At 41.8% G+C, this 25,663-nt stretch overlaps 2 protein-coding genes across 3 annotated transcripts; one reads left to right on the forward strand and one right to left on the reverse strand.

The window, feature by feature from the left end:
* Positions 1–261: 261 nt before the first annotated feature.
* Positions 262–24,431, reverse strand: RTF2 (replication termination factor 2). Its single transcript, XM_036395591.2, has 9 exons — positions 24,344–24,431; positions 23,568–23,662; positions 22,818–22,911; positions 22,000–22,139; positions 20,818–20,896; positions 6,635–6,748; positions 3,046–3,100; positions 2,853–2,945; positions 262–1,418 (listed from the first exon to the last, which is right to left on the reverse strand). Exons 1-9 carry the CDS (start codon positions 24,410–24,412, stop codon positions 1,234–1,236), a joined length of 924 nt encoding a protein of 307 aa, XP_036251484.1. The 5' UTR covers positions 24,413–24,431; the 3' UTR covers positions 262–1,233.
* On the forward strand, positions 10,462–17,663 carry LOC118694487 (beta-1,3-galactosyl-O-glycosyl-glycoprotein beta-1,6-N-acetylglucosaminyltransferase 7-like). 2 transcript variants are annotated; one of them, XM_036395589.1, is made up of 6 exons: positions 10,462–10,750; positions 13,261–13,553; positions 14,052–14,142; positions 14,843–15,873; positions 16,286–16,381; positions 17,116–17,663. In XM_036395589.1, exons 4-6 carry the CDS (start codon positions 14,898–14,900, stop codon positions 17,340–17,342), a joined length of 1,299 nt encoding a protein of 432 aa, XP_036251482.1. In that variant the 5' UTR covers positions 10,462–10,750; positions 13,261–13,553; positions 14,052–14,142; positions 14,843–14,897; the 3' UTR covers positions 17,343–17,663. The 2 variants fall into 2 exon arrangements, with proteins under 2 accessions (XP_036251482.1, XP_036251483.1); XM_036395590.1 differs by lacking the exon at positions 13,261–13,553.
* Positions 24,432–25,663: the final 1,232 nt, after the last annotated feature.

A 25,663-nucleotide genomic window follows, 5' to 3' on the forward strand; every position in this document is an offset into this window, starting at 1 on the left:
TAGGATTTTAACATGTGTTGTCAAACAGAATTAAACTACAAATAAAAACCCTACCATGGGACACCTTTAGTGCAGAAATTTCATTATCTGTAAGCAACAAATAATAAAGGATCATCATGAAAAGAATACAGAACAAGGAGAACAAAGCTGATCCCCAGCCATGCATACAAAATGTGCCTGATTCTTCCTGGAAGCTCCAGCAAACCTCAAACTGTTTGATGTGCTCACATCTCTGGGAAACAAAAACTTCTTACCACCATATAAATTCTACAGCAAACCAATTTTTAATTATAGCTATCAAAATAATAATAAAATCCCTGTTTCATTCAAGCTGTTTGAATCATGGAGACCACCTGTGCAAATATCAACACAGCATTTGAATCTCCAGGTAACTACTGCCAATTATAAATGGGGACACTTTTAAAATGATATTACAAAGATAATTAATCATTTTCACACGCAAAGGTAACAAGGTAACATCATGCAGTGGTTTTTAAAGCCTCCTACTTTCTGCATTTCTAATCTGGTTCGTTTGTGCCAAGATTAGAGAAGCAGATTTCAATTTTAAAAGAGGGAGAGAGGAAAGTGAAAAAGTTCCAGCCTTGCCTCTGGTCATTCCATGTGGGGATTATGGGATTCAGACACTAACAAGGGAATATTCTGCTGTTAGGAACAGGCTACAACAACATGGACAAGGATGCTGCACAAACATTTTCATGACTGTGCTCTCATCTACTGTGTCAAAAGGTAAATTATTTGAAAAAATCTGCAGAAGCTTTTAGAAATACAGAGTTCTACTGAGGGCCCAGTTGGCTTGACAAACCAAAAAAGCATCATTTCTATTTTTGCTGTCATAAAGTTAGAGAGGGTTTGAATTCTGTAGTAATACAGTGAAAGCTGTAATTACACAATTATTTTGTGGCACAAATCAACAGAGGAGAAGAGCAGGAACTTCTCCTCTCCTCCTGAGGACACTGTGACTGAGGATAACATCCAACTGGGAGGAGAGAAGGAGAATTTTTGTGCAAAAATTCCAACATTTCAGAATGAAATCTGCTGCTACAAACATGGATTCTGCTGGTCTGCTTCTTATTCACCAGAAGCTGCAGCTGACTCAGGTTCTCCAGCTATGACCAGGTTTATAACCAACTTCCAAAGAGGAACTGCAGCCAGGAGCAGAGCTGGGCAGAGGGAGCCATGGGGAGGAAGGAGCCAGGGCTGCTCCTCATTGTTTCAGAAATAGTAAGCTGTGTGAGTAACCCAGTTGGAACACTCCTCCTTGGAACGTTTTGCTGAGCTGTGAGTTGTAAAAATAGATTTGTAAGCCTCAGACTTGTCCTCGCTGTCTGCAATGGATCTCTTGGTGCTGCTGCAGGGAGCTTTGTTGACTTTTCCTGGGACTGATGGGTTTCCATTCTCTGAGGGCAAAAAGAAACACAACGAAGCGTGACAGCTTACAATGGACAAAGGTGGTTAAATAAAGATGAAAAACAATGTTTGAAAATTTAAATATATGCATTTTTCAGCTCTCTCGTAAATATTTCCCATAACTTGGATGCAACAGCTTTTAGAATTCACACTCAAAATAGATTTAGAAATCTTGAGAGAGGAATTCTGCAAATCTCTTGCACTGCAATTCAGAACTGACAACATTTATTCCTCCAAGTGAAAAATGGCTGATGAGCTCTGGTGTTTAGCAACATGAAAGCCCCCAGCAGCCTGCAGCATTGTTTGGAAATCAGCTCCCAAATGCCAAAAACTGAACTTGTGCCACACCTTTCCCCAGGGAATCCCTCTGGGCAAAGCTATGACCAACAACAATGCTCTGCATCATTTGATGTCTGCAGGGGGGAAATGCCCATCCTCTGCTCCTGAGACCATTTTTCTCAGTCTATTTTATCTCCTGCTACATAAAAATCCTTTTTTTATTTTTTTTTTTTTTACTATTTCATCTCCCAAGTTGGAGGATGGTGTTTGAAAAAGCCAGGACTCTGGTGCAGAGAAATGAATGCAGAAATTCAACATCCTGAGTCAAACTGAGGCACAGGGGCTGCCAGGAACTGTGTGTGCAACCCTAAATCCTCACAAAACTGTGTGTGCAGCCCTAAATCCTCACAAAACTGTGTGTGCAGCCCTAAATCCTCACAGAATTGGTGTGCAACCCCAAATCCTCAAAGAATTGAGTGTGCAACCCCAAACTTGTGTGTGCACCCCCAAATCCTCACAGTTTTGTGAGTGCTATGCCAAATCCTCACAGAATTGAGTGTGCAACCCCAAACTTGTGTGTGCAACCCCAAATCCTCACAGAATTGGGTGTGCAATCCCAGCAGAACAGTTTCAAAAAGCACTTTTTTTTTTTATTTACACCCTCAGAAAATAAAAAAATCATTAATATTAATAGAATTACGAGGTTGCTCAACATCCAGGAGCAATTCTCATCATCTGGGATGAAATCTTTTTAAAAGTCTCTCCTGTATAAAAGCAGACAGTAGAGGGCAGGTCAGGCATTGCTGATGGAATTTCATCAGTTCATCCTAAAGTTCTATTCCAGTGTTCCCAAGGTCTCACAGCAAATTATCAGGTAAAACAGAGGATTAAGAGTTAAATAATCAGGAGTTTTTAACAAAATTCATCCAAATAAAATGCCATAACATAGGTTTTGATCAACTGGACATCAGGAAACTGCAAATTCTCCTACACTACCTCATAGCCTGGAAAGCAGACACAACAAATCCATGAGTGTGTAAATAAGAATCTGTAATCTCATGAAGTCAGGTTCCCAACTTCAAGCAATACTAGAGTGACAAACAAGCAAATCTGGCCCCATTTTCACATCAGGATTAACCACCAACCTGAACTTTTGGTGAAGATTATCTGCCTGTTTTCCCCAGAGCTGGAATTGACACAATCCTTTCCACTCTTAGCTTTTGAAGGACCTGGAGAATCTAAAAAAAATAAAAATAAAAATAAAAAATAAAAACCAGAAAAATGAAATCCTGACAGCTTCAAGACTCAGAAGGTGAGACAGAATTTGGAGAATATTACCTGCAGAGGGCTCTTGTTGAGAGGCTGCTGCTGCAGTCTTGCCTTTCTTCGATTTCTGAAACAACACAAGCAGAAATCTGTAACAGACTGAAAGGAGATAAAACTCCCAGCTTGTATTTGATAGACACACAATTGAATTCAGAACATTTTTGTTTCTTACCCAGTAGAACTCCTCCTTCCACATTTTTTGTATTATTTCTACATAGAAAAAGTAAAAATCTTGAGAACCTTGCAGTTACATTGAAGAAAATTATGCAGGACAAAATTGGATTTGTCTGGATTTAGTATTTTGGGTTGCATACTTTGAAAGGGGGGTGTGTTATTCTCATTAAATGATCATCAGAACCCACCCAGCAGCACAATAAATTGCACAACATTAATAAGACACAATTAATTGTAATAAAAAAAGATGTTTTTCAATAAAAATGTCAGAAGAATCTGGAATCTTGTATCCACTCAATTTTGTTTAGTCCATAAAAAAAAAATCCCTCCTTGATACCTGCCAATAACTGAACCCTCTGCTGCAGGATTGTTTGGGAAGAAAAGATGGAAACAGTTAATCTAAATTTTTAAAAAGCATCTGTGCAACAGATTTTCCAAATTAATTTATGTTTGTACAGATTAAGAAACAGAAAAAAACAAGAAGAATCCCATTACTGGCTTTGATTATATAAAAAGAAAGAAGCATTATAACAGTCATTAGCATTATTCTCACTGGATACATTCTGAATTGTGAACATGTGGTAAGACAGCTGCACAAACTCAAAAGAAAATAAATATATTGAATTCTGTTCTAAAGCTCAGGAGAACCCCTGCTGTGAAGCAGAGGCAAAAATGCCACAGGAAATGTGGCTGCAAAGCTGACCCAGGAGGGGGGACAGAGGATCAGGGCTCTGCTGGAGGCAGGTCCATGGCAGCTCATCCCATCCAACCTTCCACAAACCAGCTCCTGTCCATTCTGCCCTTCAGGCACCTGGAAAACCCCAGTGCAGGGGATTCCCAGCTTTTCTAGGGGTGGATTTACAAAGCAAAGTCATTTCCCAGATGTTCGTAACTCCATGGATGCAGAAATTCACCATGCAGAATATAGACTGGAGAGATTTCAGTATGGGCACTGTGACAGCTGCGAACTGAATCATTTTTTATCCTGGTTCCAGCTGCATCTTCCTGATGTTTTGTCTCATGGGGATAAAGAAAAGGGGTTTGTGCTTCCTGCCCTAAACACAGTAGGTCCACTTAGGAAGGAAAGGAAAGGAAAGGAAAGGAAAGGAAAGGAAAGGAAAGGAAAGGAAAGGAAAGGAAAGAGGGAGGGAGGGAGGGAGGGAGGGAGGGAGGGAGGGAGGGAGGGAGGGAGGAAGGGAGGGAGGGAGGGAGGGAGGGAGGGAGGGAGGGAGGGAGGGAGGGAGGGAGGGAGGGAGGGAGGAAGGAAGGAAGGAAGGAAGGAAGGAAGGAAGGAAGGAAGGAAGGAAGGAAGGAAGGAAGGAAGGAAGGAAGGAAGGAAGGAAGGAAGGAAGGAAGGAAGGAAGGAAGGAAGGAAGGAAGGAAGGAAGGAAGGAAGGAAGGAAGGAAGGAAGGAAGGAAGGAAGGAAGGAAGGAAGGAAGGAAGGAAGGAAGGAAGGAAGGAAGGAAGGAAGGAAGGAAGGAAGGAAGGAAGGAAGGAAGGAAGGAAGGAAGGAAGGAAGGAAGGAAGGAAGGAAGGAAGGAAGGAAGGAAGGAAGGAAGGAAGGAAGGAAGGAAGGAAGGAAGGAAGGAAGGAAGGAAGGAAGGAAGGAAGGAAGGAAGGAAGGAAGGAAGGAAGGAAGGAAGGAAGGAAGGAAGGAAGGAAGGAAGGAAGGAAGGAAGGAAGGAAGGAAGGAAGGAAGGAAGGAAGGAAGGAAGGAAGGAAGGAAGGAAGGAAGGAAGGAAGGAAGGAAGGAAGGAAGGAAGGAAGGAAGGAAGGAAGGAAGGAAGGAAGGAAGGAAGGAAGGAAGGAAGGAAGGAAGGAAGGAAGGAAATCTGGGTAACAGTGCCAGGACAGTGGGCATTGTGCTGCCAAGTGTGCTGCCACGGGCACTGGGGCTGCCAGGCCTCGGGTGTGCAGGGACAGCAGAGCTGGCTCCAGCTGCAGGGACCAGCTGGGGCACCAAGGTCACCACCTGAGGCTGGGAGATTTGCAAATCCTGTCCTGTAATTCTCCACTAACCAAAGAAATCCCATTTGCATCTTGCCCAGGGCACACAGAGCCCCAGGAGCAGGGCACTGTGTCCCTTTGTGCTGTCACCCTAAAGCCACATCTGCTCTGCACACTCAGGCACTTTGCTGGGCAGAAATTGTGGGCAGCATCACCTTCCAGATTATTCAAAATTACTTGCTCCAAAGCTACAGGTGCTTTGTTAGGGCTCTGTTTCTAAAGAAAACCAGCACAACCAACCACTCACTCATCTGCTGAGATCTGCAACAGTCTAGCAACAAATTATAAATTTAGTTTTTATCCCAAACTTTTAACTACCAAGTACTGAGGGAAAAAAAAAAAGAAAAAACCCTCTGAACAGACACCATGAGATTGTCACTCTTATGCCAGAAGTCATCAGACATGAGGTACAGAGACTATGAAAAACAGGAAGCAGACCAGCAGGATTTTTATGGAAAAGCATCTTTTTGATGTATTGCCCAGGCCCAGTGATGCTGCACTGGCACAGATGAATGAAGCCCCTGTGAGGAGAAGGAATCATATGCTCCCCAGCAAGTAAACAAGCATTTGCTTGAAAACAAACCAGGGAAATATTTGCATGGCAAAATCAAGGGATGAAACCTCCATCTCAAATCTCAGAGGCCGAAAGCATCAGATTTATGAGTTATGATTTCTGTTCCTGAGATCCAGCTAAGTCAGAGCAGCCTGAACTGAGTCAGCACTAAAGGTTTGCTTGCTTTGGCATCCTCCAGGGAGTTCAGGGGAAAACAGCAGTGCTGACAAAATCCCCAAATGCAGAAGTGTCATTTGACAGCTCAGCAGCACAGAACGGCTCCCAGCTCACAGGGCAGAGCTGCAGGGATTTCATTTCCTCTGCATTTTACCTGGGCTGACATCAAAATGCAAAGGCCTCAACAGCATGGTGGGAATTAAGGGAAGCAGTGATTGCTGAGGACTCTGAGAACCACAAAACATCATCAGCTTCCACACCCTTACAGCACCAGCCCAGGAATGCACAGATCCCAGCATCCTGCTTCTGACAGAGGCCAGTAAAAACCATCTTATTTTATAAGATCAAAAAACTGATGTTGTCATCAGGAACTGCCACAAGAAATACAGGGATGATGTAGCTCATTAGTAGAATGAATTCATTTCAGGAAAACCACAAAATATTGTTCCATTTTACCCATTTTGAGTGCACAGGGCACTTCCTGCTGGTCAGGAGAAAGTTTGGGATGTACAACTTCAAGATGTTATTGGCCAAATACATACAAAAACCTCATTGCTTTTCAAAGCAGTGTTTAAATACAGCACAGCTCGGGGAGTAAATTCCTCCATCTTTATAAAGATCAGCAAATCTAAAATCTTGCAGACAAGAATTTTCCCAATTTTATAATAAATAATGCTTAAAAATCTCACCTTTTCTAATTTACTTTTAACTCTTCTTTCCTCCATCCTTTTCTTCAGAATTTCCACATCCTCTTTATTACCATTAAGGACAATCACATCTTCCTCTTGAAAGGGAACACCACACTTCATGAAAGAAAAGAAAGGACAAAATTGCATATTTCTTTTTCTGTCTTCTATAAACAATACTCTGAACTAATTCTTTTATTTGTGTATTTTCTTTTCATGGTTTCCTTGTTTTACTGGCACAAATGGACTTAAAAGTATTCCAAATTAGCATCTACTCAATTTACTGAACCCCACAGCTAAAACCCAAAAGTACTTTCTGATTTTTAGTAATGAATGTAATTGATTAAGACCTGGATGCCATTCTGCTCTTGAATTTGTCTTTCACCTTAGTGACATAAGAAACAGCAGCTGATGGGAGCAAAGGTGTTATTCCTCTACATGTGGAACAGACAGCAAATTTTTCTCTTCAATTGGTAGACAGGAAAACATGAAGGGGGTTTTTGTTTGGGTTTTTTGTGGGGGTTTTTGTTTGTTTTGTTTTGTTTATTTTTATTTTACTGTGGGAATAAAAAAGAGTCATAAAAGCAGAATAATTCATTACCCTTGCCTTGCTGCCTCACTGGATTGTATCACAGAGACCATACCCTTATCTGATTTATCAAACACTCCCAAGTTTCCAACTACTTTCATAAATTAATCTGGATAATGGCTGTAATGTGCTCTGTGTACCTCCACATGTTTCATGGTTGAAGGCACAAATGTTTTCCTGTGCACATTTGCAATAATTTGATGTACCAGCCCATTGACCATGATGTTTTCTTGTCTAAGATCTCAAATTGCTTTTTTTTTTTGTCTATTTGTTTTGTTTCTTGGGGTTTTTTGGAGTGGTTGTTTGTTTGTTTTGGGTTTTTGTTTTTTGTTTGTTTGGTTGGTTGGTTTTGGTTTTTTTTTTTTTTTTTTTGTTATTTTGTTAAATGCAGAAGCTTTCTATTAATCTGCAAGATTAAATTATAATCCTGCCTCTGCCATTACTCTTCTTTTTCCCAACGAAGGTTTGGAAAGGTTACTCCTGTATTTGCAGGAGGAATTAAACAAATGAAAGGACATATGGGCAGGACTTTGCTCAAGTGCTGAGCTTCAAAAATGAACCTGAGCCTGAGAGGAGAAGCAGGGCTTAGAGAGAGGCACAGCAGGCAGGAAGGGGATCAGTCACACCCAGGAAATGTGGGAGTAGCTCATGTTTCTCCATTTCTACTCCAGGAGAAATCCCAGCCTGGTGTGATCTCACACTTGGGAGGGAGAAGAAAAAAATCAAGAATTTCAGTTCAAAATCAAGAAATTGATTGTCAAAATTGAAAGTCAAATCAAGAATTGAAGAAATTGAAAGCCAAAATCAAGAATTTCAGTCTTCTTTCTGAGGCAGGACCTGGCAGCTGACTTGGTTCGGAAGAAGCCCCACAAATTCCTCTATAAAAGCCCCACAATTTCTTTTCTAGGGTGGTTTCCTAATACAGCATTTTTCAAAGATATTTTGTCAGCAGAATAATTTCATTAAATGGTGCATTTTTAAAAGAGCAAGCAAATTCAGGTTCCCATCTGGAAAACACAGGCGGAATTGTTCAAAAGTGAGAAGTATTTACAAGAAACAAGGAAATGAAGACAGTGTTCTTTCCATTCCCTGAAAAAAAAAATTTTGCCATGACAACATTGGATTATGTCAGCGACCATACCCTTCCAAACATCTTAATGAGATAAAAAGCAGAAAGAAGTTTCAGTTCTGCAAATTCAGATGTTTCTTCCTGCAGATTAATTAAGGTCTTGGGGCAGATGTTTCTTTTATGTTATCACAGGGTCTCCTCTGCTGTGCCTTGTTTATCTTGGGCCTTTAAATATATATGAAGGTACCTGCTGAGCTCTTAGCACCTTGAATAGAGGACATTCCTAAATGACATAGTTTTTATCTTTCTTAAAATATAAAATACAGGATTTTTAAAGTAGTAATGAACTCTTAATTTAAGATGATTTTCTGAATTCTAGAATTTACAGTTTCAGCTGCCTAAGAAAATAGTTGTACATTATTTCTTGCTACATGGACACATTTATTTTTTTTTTATAGCATCTAAAATGTAGTTCTGTGCATGACTACTCCAGTCTTAATGTAATACAAATAAACAACAGGCAGATATGTTTTCATATCTAAATATTTACACCAATGTTACAGCCTGGTGTCCTCAGAGAAACCTAAAGGCTCTTTCCCACATTCTAACAGTGAATTCCTGCAGTTCTTCTGAACATGACCATTACCAGGAAATTCCCACCAGGATATGGGACATGGATGGCCACAACCTGAGTGTCCCTCTCCAAACAGGGACATTAGGAAGAGGATTGATCATCTCACTGTTCATCTCCCAGCCACACAAGCTCATGTATTAAAGATTATTCTTGTTGCCACATTTAACTAAAACTTGTTTTAAGAGAGAGAATTTTCCAGAGGTTTAGCCATTAAAAGTTCAGGAGTGTAAGATTTGCTGAATATGGTTTTTTTTTAGACTGTCACCCAACCCAGACATGCAATGGGTCAGGGAGCAAAGGACAAGTTGGGAGCAGTGGAAATTTCCCACCTAGCGATTCACAGAATGTGAACTTCCACTCAGGAGCTGCAGCATCTATTTCAAAACCAGTTCAAGAAAAAGCCTCAATTTACAGAGTATCTCTTAAAATCAGTGATAATTCTGTACCTGTAATACCTGCAGCTGTGCCTTAACTTACTTTGCGGTTTTCTCTCTGTTTATTTCTGACCAACATGCTATTTGTATCAGAATGTTTCCTCCCAGTCCCAGCACATTTAAGCTCAACTTTCCACTTATTAAAGAACCTTTAAAAGGCTGTAACAGCAAACAGTGTGTGTGTGAAGGATGGCTCAAAGCAATCTGCTCCACAGCAGGTACTGTAAAGTAAAGCAAACCTTTCTGCACCAGAGAACACGTAGGGTTAACAAGTCCTGGTGCCTTTCTGCCTGGGGTTCATTTCACACAGACTTTTATACTTTTACAATTCTGGCGTCTGTTTGTTTGCTTAGCTAAAAATTAGAGTTTGAAGGGCTGGGGTCTTACAGAACTTGTGGTTTCTTTATCTCAGGGTTCCAAACATGGCACACGGCTCTACTACACATACTTATCACACACACCTCGCTTTACTGCTACAACACTTACACTCTGTTTATAGCTGTGATTTATAACTATTATGTCCTTCTGTTTCCTATCCATTACCAATCTGTTTTTCTAGCCTTTTGTATCAGCTCTTCGTATTTTCCTGGCCCAGCGGGGCTGGTCCTTTGCTCACAGCATTCAGACACAGCAGTCACACTTAAACCTCCTCCTCATCTCCTTACCCACCACGGCCAGACCCTGTTCTGCAGAATTGCCAGCAGTTCCATTCAAACCCTTTTTTTCTTATCTCTTCGGCCCACTCAGGGCTTGATCCCCGTTTTGCAGAGGGGGTTACATTTATAAGAAGCACTCACATTGAATTCTTTCGCTGACTTACACCTTAATTCTTTCTAACTTCCGCTAAGCTGCTGCTCCCAAGAGAGGTCTGTGCTTCCAGGAGATCTTTCTCTTTTCAAGAGAGATCCTTTTCAAGGAGATTTATTCTCTTTTCAGCTCCCAGCCACTGAGAATGCCCGGCAGCAGCAATTGCCTGCTGGAACCGGAAAGTTTCGGCAGGCGAACAGTTAAGGGCAGGGGGAGGAGGAGGAGGAGGAGGAGGAGGAAGAGGAGGAGGCAGCTCCCAGTGCTCCCCGTGCAGCAGCCGCAGCTCGGGGGGCTCAGGTGGGATTGGGGGGCACACACACAGCGTTGTTCCTGCTCCTGGGCAACATTCCCTTCTCCTGGGCAATATTCCCCTCTCCTGGGTAACATTCCCAGCCCCGGGCAATATTCCCAGCCCCGTTCAGGCTGTTTGGCCGGGAAGGCAGCAGCGTTCCCCGGACAGCACTGCGGGATGTGGAGCGCTCCGTTAATGGTTAACGGCACCGCCAGCCCTGCTGAAGGACAATGAGCCCCAAAATCATCTTTATTATTTTTACTGTTATTATTATGCTGCCGTCTCCTGGACCAGGTAAGGCTGCATCACTTGCTTCTTGCTTTTTCCTTATGTAAAGTGGTCATTTTACTGAGAAAACACTGCGCTAAGCTTTGCATTTCCTTTCCTTCTTTATGGATGCCCAGAAGGATGGAGGTCATTAGTACTGATTGTATTACAAAAATCACGGTATTCATGCAACTTATTTTTTTACAGCTCTAGAACTTAAGGGTTTAAGTAGCTTTCATTGTGTTTGTTTTAAATTACTGTGAGGTCAAATACACAAGGGGAAAAAAAAGGTAACAGGAAAAGAAGAAAAATAGCAAAGCAAAAACAAACACTAAAACTTCATAAATTCGCTGTGTATGCAAATTACGCAGCGTTTTTAAATAATGATTTAAATAACTGGGTTTGATGGAGAAATGTTTATACTCAATGCACCTCAAAATCAGAAGCAGACTCCATGTTCTGACCCCCTTTTAAACAAAAACAAAGCAATGGAAAAAGCATTTAAAATAACTGATTTTAACATTTTTTAAGGACTGAAGTAGTCTTCCCTTGTTTATAAAATGTCTACATTAATGCCTGCCTAAATACCTTTCAAACAAAAAAAATCAGCTATAAAAAAGTTGAAATAAGTATTTAATGCTTTTTCAGTATTTTATTAGAAGGTGAAGCATTCCCAAGTAATTTCTCTCACTAAATTACAAGGTCATATGAAGAAAACTTGATCTAAACTTTAATATTAGGCAAAAGCAAAGAGCACAGAGAAACCAGAATGTTTCGAGGTGCAGTGATGCAGTCTTAAATGCAGTGGCAGGAGAAACAGCAAAAGCAAAAGGAGTTGTTACCACAAAAGGCACCGTGTGTGCTAATGGGGTCTCCATGAGCTGAGCTGACATTTCACAGCCTTTTTCCAGGCATCATCATAATTCCCCTTTCCTCTAGACTTTACTTTGTTAATTGAGACGGAGTATCTTAGGCTTGCAGCAATTTTCTGTTAAGCAAGGTCCTTAAAAGCATCCACAAAGGTGCTTGAAAATCCCTGTTTTGTTTTGGTTTTTTTTTTTTTTTCTTTTATTCCAAGAATGTCACACGCTACTCGCAGGAGTTTTAAAAATTCATACAGCTCCAGGTTTAGAAAACCTGTGCATAAGGTAAGAAATGCTGAGTTTCAGAGACGTTCTGCTAACAGAAAATACTTGTCATGGCACTCTTACATAATAAGACTCAAGGGCAAGACAGTCCCAGTGCAGGGTCATTATGGACAGTGGTCATTCCCAACGGGATCTCTTGCTCCTCAAGGGCAGCAGGAAATTTGGGATAAAAATCCTTCCAGCAGATAGGGCTGAGAGTATCCTGCTAAACAACAAATTTCATATCCAGTGGCACTGACAGCTGCAATTCCAGCTCTAAGTCTGGTACCAAGAAGCTTTCATTCCATAATATCCTCCCAGGGCTGAAAGATGTCAAATGTTCTTGCAATTCCCCATAAACATATTAACACTGGAGAGGAATTGCTGCCTCTTGCCTGATTATGGGCTGTTTGTGTACTTTTATGCTGCCATAAAAATACAGTTTTTAGATGTCACACAGTCCAGTAGGAAAAAATCCATGGTAAGCACTTAACAGCCTGAAACAGCCCCAGAAGCTATTACTTGAAGGGTAATAAAAATTCAGGGGTATGAAACAAGCAGCTTACAGCTTGACTCCCTGTAATTACACTTTGCAACCTGTCCAGAATGTATTTAAGGAAAAAAACCTGCCAAGCGCCCTCATTCTGGCCAGGTTCAGAGAATATTCCAAGTTGGAAGGGACAAGGATCACTGAATTCAACCCCCAAGTAAATGATCTGTGATGAACCCACAATCTTGGTGTTGTTTTATATTTAATCAGGTATAAAATCCTAAATATTTTTACAGCTGCCTGCTGTTGTTAGTGTAATTCTTATATTCAGAATGTCCTTCCCTGTGACACCCCAGAGATCTCATGACATTCACTAATTCAGAGGAATCTCAATGTTCTCCTGCCAATTATTCCCTCAGAATAAAGAGTTTGTCCAAGTCCAGCTCTGTTAGAACCCTAGCTGCTAAGAATCTGAAACTTTCTGTACTACCAGACACTAACTCCCAAGAGAACACTACATTTAACCTGAAGCAAAAAAAAAAAAAAAAGCTCCCAAAATTAAATAATAGAGCTGAGATTCTAAGTGTGTAGCTTGAATAGAAGTGTGTAATATCACATAGAAGAAAACTTAAATTTTAAAGTTTTAGAATATAGTAATATATGTATAAGGCAAAATAGAAGATTTAGAGCAAAAGCTAGTTCTTGTTATTCACCTTTTTCTTCTTAAGTAGTATTGTGTAATTAGGGTAATTAGGGCTCCACAGAAATCAGTGTTTCCCCAAATCCAGCCCCTGGGTCTGTACATCATGGTGTCCTCACAGAAACCCCTCTGGGCTCTGGCACAGAGAGGATTCTGTGAAAATGAAATTAATGGATTTAATGTCATTTTTAATGCAGAAATCCTGCCTTTCCCCTTGCAGTGGCGTCCCTGCTCTCCTGCTTTCTGCACAGCATCCACGGGCTTGATTTGCTGCAGCTTTTTGCTCGGATGGATGGAAGGCTCCCATCAAGGTTGTTTACCCAGTAAATGGATCCCTGAGGAGCTCCAAGGCAAAAATCCTCTCCTGGGAGCTGACTGCCTCCTGTTTTCCTTTGAGCTGCCTAAAGAGCATCCCAGGAAAATGGAGGAGCCCTGCACCTAAGAGGCAGCTCTGCTTTCTGGAATGTCAGTGGGAAGGAGGCACCATTCCAGCATGAAATCCAGTGCATACCAGTGAGGACCAAAAGATAAATACATTCTTTCCCAACAGCCTAACAAGATCTTAAAAATGTGGGAATATGGAGGATCCCTTCCCTCGTTTCCATTTGTTTTCTTGATGCTTTCTGAATTTCATGTCTCGTTGCTGTTTTAACTACAATGCCCTCTTTATTTTCAAGCTTTTAAGGGAGATACTGATTTTTTTATTAAAAAAAAAAGTATTTTGCACTTCTTCCTAATGAAAACCTCGAGCCTTCTAACCACAGCAACATTCTTCTAATGAAACTACCTTTATAAAAATCTATTTTTCTATGTTTCTGTGTGAAGCTAAATACTTCATGATTTTGATAGCTGCAAAATGTAAAATATTTCAATGCAAATTTTGTTTAAAAAAATCATTGAATGAAAGAAGAGAAAATTAATTACCTTTAAAATAAATTTAAAATCTTTTAAAAAATTAACTATTGAGCTCAATGGGAGTTGATGGACCTTCTCCTTGGTGTTTTTCTCTAGAATTTTGTGCTTCAAGGATAAAGACTTCATGTAACTGCTGTGGGATTCAGGACTGCTGCACTCATTCTTCTGACTGTTCAACACGGCAAAGGTAAGGAAAAAACCACAATGGAAAAATTCCTGTGCAAATACTGCTGTAAATTGGTTATCTCAGAATGCCAATGCTGGCATTGTGTCCTTATCTCAGGGTATGCACAAATACCAAAAAGAAGAAATGAGTGTTGTCCCCTTGTTCAGTTTTCCAAAGCTCAAATACAAAGATGTCAGAGGAAAAAAAAAATAAAAATCTCCAAGTCAGAAACATGAGCTGACTTTATAAGGATAAAACCCAGTGTATTTCGTGGATTACATTTTAGCCTCTTCCTTCTGTTTATTTAATAAATTTTCTGTTGATTTAATTTACTGAATTCTGATCCTCTGGCAGAACTTCAAGTTTCCCAGGCCTTGAGGAAATCTCAGCAGCAGCTGCTCCTGGGCTCTCAAAGCTCACTTCTTCCCTGGGCTCACCTCTGAGCACAGGGATCTCCCACCTGAGGGGCTGAGACCCCCTTGGTCAAGCAGTGAAGAATTCAAAGCCATTTTGGGTCCTTTTGTAGCATTTTGAGATCATTTTGTCCTGCAAGGACAAAATTCCTGCCTCGTGGCTCTGCATTCCCAGGGCTGAGTGCACTCAGTGTGGGCACACACAGTTCCTCCTGGTAGTAATCCCAACATGAATAAATGCAGCACTGATGTGGCATCTATTAAAAAAATAATCAGGTTCTTTCCCTCTGTCTCATTTTTCCTTTCAGATGATCTGAATGTTTAATTGGACTATGATAAGAAGACAGGAGCTGGAAGTAAAAGATGAACCCACTTCATGCAAAGAAATCAAGATTTTTAGTGTGTGTTGCTGGCTGTATGTGCATCTACACCTTCATTTACCTAACAGTTCCACTTTATGACGAGTCTGATGACCAAAAATCCCGGGTCAGAAGAGCAGAGTGTGGTTTTTACCCCGATGAACTTTGCTCAGCTCTTTTTGTGGGGAAACCTGCAGCCTCTAAAATTGGAAACTTCTGTCAGAAGTCCTACCAGCCCAAAGCCCTCAGCTGCATTCAGACTCCCTGCAGCTGCTCCACAGTCCTGAAGACTCTGCATTTTATCACCAGACCACTGTCAGAGGAAGAAGGAAATTTCTCCTTGGCATACATTATTACAATTCACAAGGAGCTGGAAATGTTTGTGAGGCTGCTAAGAGCTATTTATATGCCTCAGAATATTTACTGCATCCACATTGATGAAAAGTCACCCAGAGGTTATAAAACTGCTGTACAGAACATCGTTAACTGCTTTGAAAATATTTTTATTTCCTCCAAAAGAGAACACGTTGTTTATGCAGGGTTTTCAAGATTACAAGCTGACATTAATTGCATGAGAGACCTTGTTAACTCCAAAGTTCAGTGGAATTATGTTATTAATCTGTGTGGTCAAGATTACCCCCTGAAAACAAATAAAGAAATCATAGAATATATAAAAACTAAGTGGAATGGTAAAAACATCACGCCTGGGATAGTGCAGCCCCTGCATGTGAAGCACAGGACAGAGGTCAGCTACAGGGAGTTTGTGCACTCTGGAGTGCCCTACGTGTACCCAGCAAAGGTCAGGAAAGCTCAGCCCCCACATAACCTCACCATCTATTTTGGCAGTGCCTATTACATCCTCAGCAAGGCCTTTGTGGAGTTCACACTGAGTGATGCCCGGGCTAAAGCTCTGCTGGAGTGGTCCAGGGACACCTACAGCCCTGATGAGCACTACTGGGTCACCCTCAATCGTTTACCTGGTAAGCCTTGGGCATTTCTGCCACAAATAAACACAGCAGGGCAGGGAGAGGCTGTGAGCTGGGAGCTGAACAGCTCTGAAATGCAGAAATGAAGTCATTTCTTCAGCTTTGCTGCTGCCCTTTTGAAAAGTTGTATCTGGTGGCTGAGATGCAAAGCTTGATTGCAGGAAATGGCTACTTCAGTGCAGACCAGGAGTTAGAAAAATTCTGGTTAAAAAGTTTTTTGCTGCACGAAAGCTTTTGCTCTAAAGAAATTTTAAAAAGTGATTATACTGAGAATGCTACCTGTTCTTATGACATAAATATCTGCAAATAAATACTTAATGTGACTGCAGTTAAGAAGTGTCCAGCAGTGAAAATTTTCCCTGTAATAAGTAGAAAAGAAGCTTATCAGAGCCTTTTGTTTTGAAAGATGCTCCAGGGGCTACACCCAATGCAGGCTGGCAAGGAGACCTAAGAGCCATTAAATGGAAAGATCAAGAAGGGCTCTCACACAAAGGCTGCAAAGGTAACGTGAATTTTGATCATGAACTTAAATTTCATTCACTGGTGAGCATAAATTGGTGATTACATATTATTTAAAGCAGCTCTTAAATGTACATCAGTGGTCATAAATAATTTATTTTGGAAGTATTAAATAAAACAAGGCACCCTATAAATTATTGCACTATCCATTGATATATCCATTTGATATATATGTTATATTAATATATTAGTTACATATTTTATATATTTTGATATGACTGCAGGATTTATACACTGACAATCCTTCTTTCAACCCCTAATTACCACTGCACTAATTTCACTGATCACTTCTCAGTGGAGGGGCTTTACCTGACAAGGATGTTTGTTAGGAACTTTCATCAACATTGGCTTGAATCCCTTCAATTTGAACAACAATAAGACAGAATAGTGCTGACCACATGGAAAGCATGCAGAAATAATTAAAATCCCCAAGTGTGCAAGCTGAGCCCGGGTGTGATTGAGCAGGGAATCCCAGTAGGAGCTCAGAACATCTGATGCCCACCTACAAGATTTTATTAAGCAGAACAACATGGCAGGGAGACAGCTGGAGGTAACAAACATCTATTTATGTAAAACATAAACATTCTGAATGTCTTTATGGACATTGGGGCATTATCCTCCAGCTCCATTTCTAATCCAAAGGTGAAAAACTCTTTTTAAAAAACGCTTTCGTTCATCTTCCCGCTGCTGCCACACCTCTCCAATTTCTCTCTGCAGGTCATTACGTCAGAGACATCTGCATTTATGGCCTGGGGGATCTGCAGTGGATTATTGAGTCCCCTCATCTGTTTGCCAACAAGTTTGAGGCTGGCAGGAACCCCCTGGCCCTGGAGTGCCTGGAGCGGCGGCTGCGGCTCAAGGTGCTGCGCCAGGCTCAGGTGCCCATCGAGCAGCACTGGCGCCTGCAGGAGCACAGCCCCTTCAACATGCAGCTGGATGTGTGAGCTCAGCCCCTCACAGCAGATCCTCCTGGGCAGGAAAGAGCAGAAAATGTGGATATTTACAGCCACAGCCTCGCTGTGCATCGAGGGTAAAGCACAATCCTGCACATAAACGGGGTTTATTCATTCTGGTAGCAATGGGTTCATTCCCAAAGAATGCCCGAAATCAAAGGGGGAAGTTCATCATCCATTAAGTGACTTCTGTAGCTGGAAAATCAATATTCCTCATGTTCACAGCCAAAGCATGAAAATAATAAAATGGAAGCAGTGACTGAACAAAGACAAAATATGGAGAAATAACAAATTAAAGTCATGGTCACTGAATGTCTCGTGAAATGTTTTGAATAATGAAGTTGATGCTAAAATTTCAGAGCTTGTCCATAAGTGACAACCAGCTTGTGACACAGCCCATGCCACTGGGGGGTGAGGGGTTGTTTTTGTTTCCCATGGCCAGCCACGTCCCTAATTTCATTTTGTAGCATGGCAACACCACTGCTGCCCTTCCCAGGCTTTGCTCCTAATAACAGAAGGATCCTGCAGCAGATGTTTATCTCCAAGTCTCTGTTCTGAGTCTCTGCAGGAGTTCAGGGCAAGGAGACAGGGAAGATTTCAGGCCAGGGATTACAGGAAAACTAAGCAAAAAGCCATTTTTCAAACATTCTTCCATCCCTGACTGAGAAAAGCAAAGAGCCTGCAGCAAGTGCAGTAACACCTGGACAACTCACTTGATTAAAAAAACTGCAAATTATTAATAAAAATTCATTAAATAAATAAAAATAAATTGTAAAAGGAGCAATTTCAATGCAATCTTCAATATGCACCCAGAACATCCCTGAGTTTTTACAAGAAAACTGGCTACAGATTGAACCTATTCCCAAAAAAAAACCAACCCAACAACAGGACATGAAAGTTCCTTGTTCCAAACTTATTCCCAGGTTGCTGGAACTTTATCCTCATTTTCCCACACAAGTTTATTGGAAACATCATTTCTTGCAAATGAACTTTAACCTAAAGAAAGGCCATCTGGTCCCTATTTATTTACAAACTCAACCCAAAGGCCTGTGCTGGGTTTCATGGATAATCCAGGACTGATCCTGTAGCTAAATATTGCTGGAGATAGTTTTTTTTATGGAGGGAAATAAAGCTAAAAAAGCAAAGGAAAATAGAAGCCAGGCACATGTTCATGCTGAGCTTGTTGAGAGTCTCTCTCCAAACCATTACTGAAGCTAATGGGTGTCTGGCATGTACTAATCACAGTAATATTCATCATTAATTCCTCTCCAGTGCACTGTAGGGCACTGCCAGCATTTATCCACTCCATGATGTCTTTTAAAATGGGAAAGGAGCGTTCCTTATTGCTGTCATTGCAGCAAATCCAGTCTCCAGCTTTCACCCCTGGCACCACCACATAGAAAAATTGTTGTGCATCACTTCCAAATTGAATTAAAATGAAAAGTTCAATAGCCAGGCACTGTATATCATGGGCTCCTTTTGCAGAAATTGAACCAGGCAAAAAACCTGCACAAAAAGGCCTCTGAAAATACAATTTTGATATCACTTGAATTATCTTTGCAGCATGACATTCTTTGCTTAAAGGATTTTGGATTTGAAACAAAATTTTAGGAAAATCATCAATAAACAATTTTCAAGTAATAAGAAATATTATTCAACTCATTATTGTGATTACCACGACCACATCACCTTGAAACACACGTGAAAAGCTTTCATGAATTCTGTGTTATTATGTTAAGAGTTGCTCAATCAGACTCAGTAAATATTTGTTAATTTGGTGCCCTAGGAGCAGAAAGTTCCAAAGTGACCCTGGTTCCAGGAACCACTGCTGCACACCCAGCTCTGGATCTGACAGGCATGGGCATAAATTCTGTTTCAGAAAGCTTCATATCTAAATTAAACCTGGGGTTAAGTGTTTGATATGGCACAGAGCTGAATACTTAGGGCACTAGTTCAAGTCTGTGTTTACTTGACTCTGAAAACAAATCCAAAATAAACTTTGGAGTGATCCAAGAAAGTACATTTTCAATGTAATCTTGGATTACATTTTTGAAAGTTAAATGTAACTTTCAAAGTGACCCCAGAAGGACTTCCAGCAGCAATCCCAGAACCTCTGTCCTGTCCCCACACCACTTGTAGCATATTTTACATCCATAGGAACTTCTTAGAGGGTCAGCTTTCAAATTAAAGCACAATTTCTAATGCTGCTAAGGAGTGCTTTGGACATGAACAAACTGTGAGATACCACAAAGCACAGCAACGTGTTCAGAAGAGTTCTACTCCCCTCCTTGATTCTGAAGGAGAACAGCATCAGAATACACCCAAAAATCTGCCAAATCTCTCTTTGACCTTACTCAGTGTGCTCTCTCAGCTGGTTACCATTGTCTTTGTGCATCAAAACCCAGCCATGAGAGGATGAGACACTAAATATTATATCAATTATTTCTAGAAGAATCTTTCTGAATATTGTGAAGAATTTCCAGCTGCATGCTAAATACTCTTGACTGAAAAAATGCTAGGGAAAATATGTGGTATTCATTTGGTTTTTGTAAAATTATCAGACTGGCCAAACAATGGACAAAACATCTCATTCCTGCATTTTATGCTCTGGTTACACCCATCCATCAACAAAAATTTAGATGCAAACAAAAAAACCTCATTAAAAATAAATGAGTATCTGCCAAGAGGAAACAAAGCCATTAGGACAGAACAAAATGAGCACTGAAAGCAGCAATGTGAGATTAAACCTTACAATATTCAACAATTTACCAAGACAAAAGTGTTTCCCTCCCAGGTCTTGTTTAATATAAATATACTCCACATTTTATCCAATATCAGAGTGTTCACAGAAATTAAATAACTGCCCAATCTTGCTGATAATGAAAGTAGTGATAGGAATAAAGGGTATTTGCTCATCATTGTCCTTAGCTACAAAAAAACCTGTACAATGAGATCAGCTATGTGAAATTAGGTCAGGATTTTCTAGAATAATTTATAAAACTGCTGAGAATTCTACAAAGTTGGCCCCACCCAAAAATAAAGCAATGCCCAATGTTCTTCAAAAATACAAAACATTACCTGAACATACAACCAGTTTAACCATAGAACAGGTACTGATCAACACAAGCCATGTGCATTCAGGAAGAAAAAATTACCCATCAAACAAAACTCCCAGAACCAAACCAATCACCCTTTTAAAAACTGAAATTAGTACCAAATATTGGGGGAAAAGTACTTACTGCACAATATAACTCTGAGAACAAAAATACTCACTTTTATAATTATTTAGAATATTTTTTTAATTAAAAAGGCCATCAAGAAATACTTGAGGCCATCATAGAACATAACTTTCACAAGTTCCATTTCAATTTGCATACTGAGATTAAAAACTCCCTTTTTAGAGCAGCAAATGCACTTGTATAAAAACACAGATGGCCCAACTGCTTCCACAGCTGGAAAAACTCACCTTGTGACAAACTTCTGCTTTAATTTCCTTGAGAGCACGCTCAGAGAACACACAGCCACAGTTTCTCAGGAAGCAAAACCTTCCAAGAAAAGATAACACACAATAATTTTTGGAGAATGAAGAGAGATCTGTGCAGTGCTGGCAGGTCACAGCCCACCTTCTTTAAAAGTTCTTGCACCTAATCAAACTATCAGCATAGTTAAATGGGCAATTAGTTTATTATTAATTTGCATAGTGTAAAAAATGAATGAAAAATATTGGCTACATTAAACCACAATAGATATTTTGGTTTTTTATCTTGAGTATCTCCTGGCTAATCCCTCTCTGGAGGAAGAAATTCTTTGCAACCATTAAGGTGTGAACTCCTCCTCTTCTCATCCCTCAGGTGATAAAGAAGTTGCTGCTCTGCCCAAACCAGGCTGTGAGGAAATCCCCTGGCCCAGAGCAGTAAAATACAGATTTACTGCAGGGTTGGGACAGAGAATCCATCTCCAGTCCGATCCTAACACAGGGAGACAGAACATGAGGAAAGGCTGGGAGAGCTGGGATTGTTCACATGGAGAAGCTTTGGGGTGGGCTCAGTGGGGCCTTGCAGGGCCTGGAGGAGCTGCAGGAAAGATGGAGAGAGAGTTTGGACAAGGGCTGGAGGGACAGGACCCAGGGAATGGCTTCAAACTGCCAGAGGGCAGGGCTGGATGGGACACTGGGCAGGAATATTCTTGCCCAGAGCAGCTGGGGCTGCCCCTGGACCCCTGGCAGTGCCCAAGGCCAGGCTGGACAGGGCTTGGAGCCACCTGGGCCAGTGTCAGGGGTAGCACTGGAGAGCTTTAAGGTCCATCCCAAGCCAAATCAATCCATGACTCCAACTGCTTGATGTGACTCCAAGGGAGGGCACACCCCATCTCCTGTGCTTCAGCCCCCAAATAACCTGTAGGCAATTTTTCCTTGCCAACACTGCCCCTACTCCTCCATTACACATCTTAATTTATTCAAGAAAAGGTTAACTTTTATCTTTCCTCTTAAATATACCATGAAAGAACACCCAGAAGCCACTTGAACTCTGAATGTTCAAGCTTGAAAACTGACAGCCAGACAGATATTTCCCCCCAGCCCTGAGTTAGCTCCTGATTTCCATTTCCCAGGCAGTTTCCCTGCTCTGTGTGCAGTTTGCAGAGCCCTGACCTGTGCCTGCCATTCATCTCCAGCCCCACCACGGGGCAGATGAAGCGTGCAGCCTGCAGGTCGTCGTACTTGTCCCCCTTGATGCTCTCCTTGTCCCCACACCAGGCTGGGTTATCCACCAGCTGCAGCTCTGTCACGTTCTGCAAAGGGAAAAACACAAACCTGGGTCAGGAGCAGGGAGGTCACTGCTGCCCTGTGCTGGGCACTGCTGGAATGCTGGGCCCAGTTCTGGCCCCTCACTGTGGAAGGACATGGAGGGGCTGGGAACACAAAGAACCCCTGAGGGAGCTGGGGGTGCTCAGCCTGGAGAAAAGGAGACTCAGGGGTGCCCCCATCACTCTCTGCAGCTCCTGAAAGGTGCCTGTGCTCAGCTGGGGCTGGGCTCTTTCTCCAGCAGCACTGACACAACCAGAGCACACAGCCTCAAGCTGCGCCAAGGGAAATTCAGGTTAGAGATTAGGAAAAGGTTTTTTACAGCAAGGGTGATGAAGCTCTGCAATGGCTGCCCAGGGAGGTGGTGGAGTCCCCATCCCTGGGTGTGTTTAACAAAGCCTGGGTGTGGCACTGGGTGCCAGGGGCTGGCTGAGGTGCTGGGGCTGGGCTGGACTCAATGATCTGCAAAGTCTCTTCCAACCTGGTCATTCTGTGAATCCTGTGAAACTTTAAGCTTTTTTCCCCATGATTTTTGAGCCATGATAACAATCCTTAACGTTTTTGCCATTGTGTTTTGTTGTTTAACACTTTAACCTATACTTACAGCATGACTCACAAATTTAACATTTTATTTCAACTTGTCACATTAAACACAAGCTGTTTACCTTAATGCTCTTGATATGGGATGCAGATTCCATGGGCGTTTTATCAGGGGATTTATCCAACAAATATTCAATGATGGCATCTTTGTTGTACAGCCTGTAACAGAAAAATCCCAGTGGTTATATTGGTTTGTCATAATGTTTTGTATTTATAATTTTATATTTAGAACTTTAATTGATTTTATATTTTTATATTTAAGTAATTTCAATATATTAATATTATGTTATAATATATAACTAATATTTAATATACTACATTAAATTTGATTTTAACATATTTAAATTAATTATTTCATATTTATAGTTTTATATTTATAAGTTTAATTGATCATTAATAAATTAAATTGTTAATCAATTAAACTAAATTATATCATTGATTATATATTTCTCTAATTATTTTAATATACTACTATAATGTTATAATACATTATATAATTAATATTTAATATACTACATAAAAGTAGATCTTGATATAGTTTAATCCTATATTATTTAGTTTTGTATCTATAATTTTATACTAATAATTTGAATTTATTTAATATTTTTATATTGAATTATTTTAATATATTTAAATTAATTATATATTATTTAATTCTGCATTTAGAATTTATACTTAAATTTTAATAGATTTTATATTTTCATATAAAATTACTTTAATATATGTTAATTAATTTTTACAACATTATTTAATGTTGTATTTAGAATTTATAATTTTTTTTATAACTCCTGAGGAGTCCATGGCAGCATTCCCACCTGCCCAGCTCACAGGCCACGATGGGCCGACGCAGCTTCTCCTGGCTCAGGGCACAGTAGAACCACCTGGCCACCAACTCAGCAACCTTGTCAACCTGGAGGGAGAAAAACACTCATTAATTAAAAAATCTGTGAATTATTTAAGCATAAAATCAGCTCATACTTGAAGCATTCCTCAAACCCCCAGCTTTTTTACCAAACCTGCTTTGTGCACTCCGAGTTAATTCATGAAATAACTTCAGCCAAAGATTTTGGTAAAATTCTCATCAGTTCTCCAGCACCTCCCTGGGCAGTTCCAGTTCCTGAGCCCCCTTCCATGGGGAAATTACTGCTGTGCCCACCCTGAGCTGCCCTGGCCCAGCCTGAGGCCGTTCCCTCTGCTCCTGTCCCTGTTCCCTGGGACCTGTCCCCTCCTGGCAGGGAACTCCAGAGAGGGAAAAGATCCCTGGGGATCCTCCTTTGCTCCAGGCTGAGCTCCTTCCCAGGTCCTCAGGAATTCTCCATTCCCTTCCCAGCCCCCTCAGGAATTCTCCATTCCCTTCCCAGCCCCCTCAGGAATTCTCCATTCCCTCCCCACCCCGCAGCGCTCCCGGGGCTGGTGTCACCTCAGTACAGCTCCCGGCCCTTGGCCTTGCTGAATTCACGTCCAACCCCCTCCACAGCACACAGGGCCCCCCCGCCCTGAGCAGCCACCAGCGCGACGCTAACACAGGGGCCCCGGGCCGGACTTTCCCCTCCCCGCACCCCTCCAGCCCTCACGGATGTCCCTCCCGGACCTTCTCGACTTTGCGGGGCCCCTTGACCAGCTCGTGCCGCTTGGGGATGGTGCCGCCATCGCATCCCATGGCGCTTCCGGGTTCTCCTTCCTCGCGCACTTCCGGGTACGCCAAACCATTTCCGGCGCACTCCGATGACGCATTGCCTAGCAACAATCACTTAGCAGCGGTCACTGTTGCTTAGCAACGGGTGGCTGGGGGCGTGGCCTTGGCGCCTGGGCGGGGCGGGGCGGGCGAGCCCATCGCGCCGGGACCGGGGGCGCGCGGAACGTACCAACTCAGCGCGGGGGGGGAGGGGATGTTCCCAGCGCTAGTCCCGCCCCTTTCCCTTAGGTTTATCCTTTATTTTTATGAGGAAATCCCCCGGGACACCCATTTTGGGAGGATTTCCGGCCAAACCAGGCGCTCCCGGGGCGGTGCGGGCTGGCGGGGGCGCTGACGAGGCGCGTCCCGCCCTCAGCGCTGTCATTGCGGTACCGGAGGGAGTTTAATCCACAGGAATTCCCTGTGGGATGCGAGCGCTGCTCTGAGTGGGATGTCGCGATGATAGTGACCCATGTCGGCGATAAATCACCCCGAAAACACGGGGGTGACAAGGAGAACGATGCTGAGGGGGCAGCGGGTCCCCGGGGCTGCTCACACCGTGATTGTCCCTTGTGAGTGTGGACACCCAGCAAAGGCCAGGCCTTGCAGCCATAAAATAAATTAATTAGAACTACAATTAGCGCGGGTGTAGCCGTGAGAGGCCGCAGTGTCTCTGTCACACCCAGAAATGTTCATGTCCAGAAAATTGGGGGATAGATTAAAAAAGCTGTGCAGGCCGAGGCTCTGAGGGCTGGGCTGGAGCGCTGAGAGCTTCCCCAGCAGGGAACAACATCTCCTGTCCAGCTGCCCAAAGCCTCTGCACCTTCAGTGACTATTTATTTAGAAATAAATGGGTTTTTCTCAGCTTGATAAGTGCTCTGAGAGCTCCGGGCTGTGACAGAGGGTCGTGTCTCCCTGTGGATTTATCAGAGTCAGGACTTCTCCCAAAGTTTCCCTCTGTGCTCAGGTACCAGCCTGGTTCATTTCCTATTCACCAGATTTTGTACCATGTTGCATTTGTTAAAACCAAAAAGTAGCTTTGCAGCTGTTTAAAAAAAAAAAAAACAAAACAACCCTGTAATTAAAACCTTTGAGTAAAGTCCTCAGGAAACAATCGATATTGGGATAAGTTACAGAACATTGTGCAGCTACATTTAAAGACAGACTTTACAAGAGTAGAAAAAACAATTAAAAAGGAAAATACATTTATCAGACATACATAGAGAACAAAAAAAA

This window comes from Molothrus ater, chromosome 17 (genome assembly GCF_012460135.2).
Source record: "Molothrus ater isolate BHLD 08-10-18 breed brown headed cowbird chromosome 17, BPBGC_Mater_1.1, whole genome shotgun sequence".
Lineage (NCBI taxonomy): Eukaryota > Metazoa > Chordata > Aves > Passeriformes > Icteridae > Molothrus > Molothrus ater.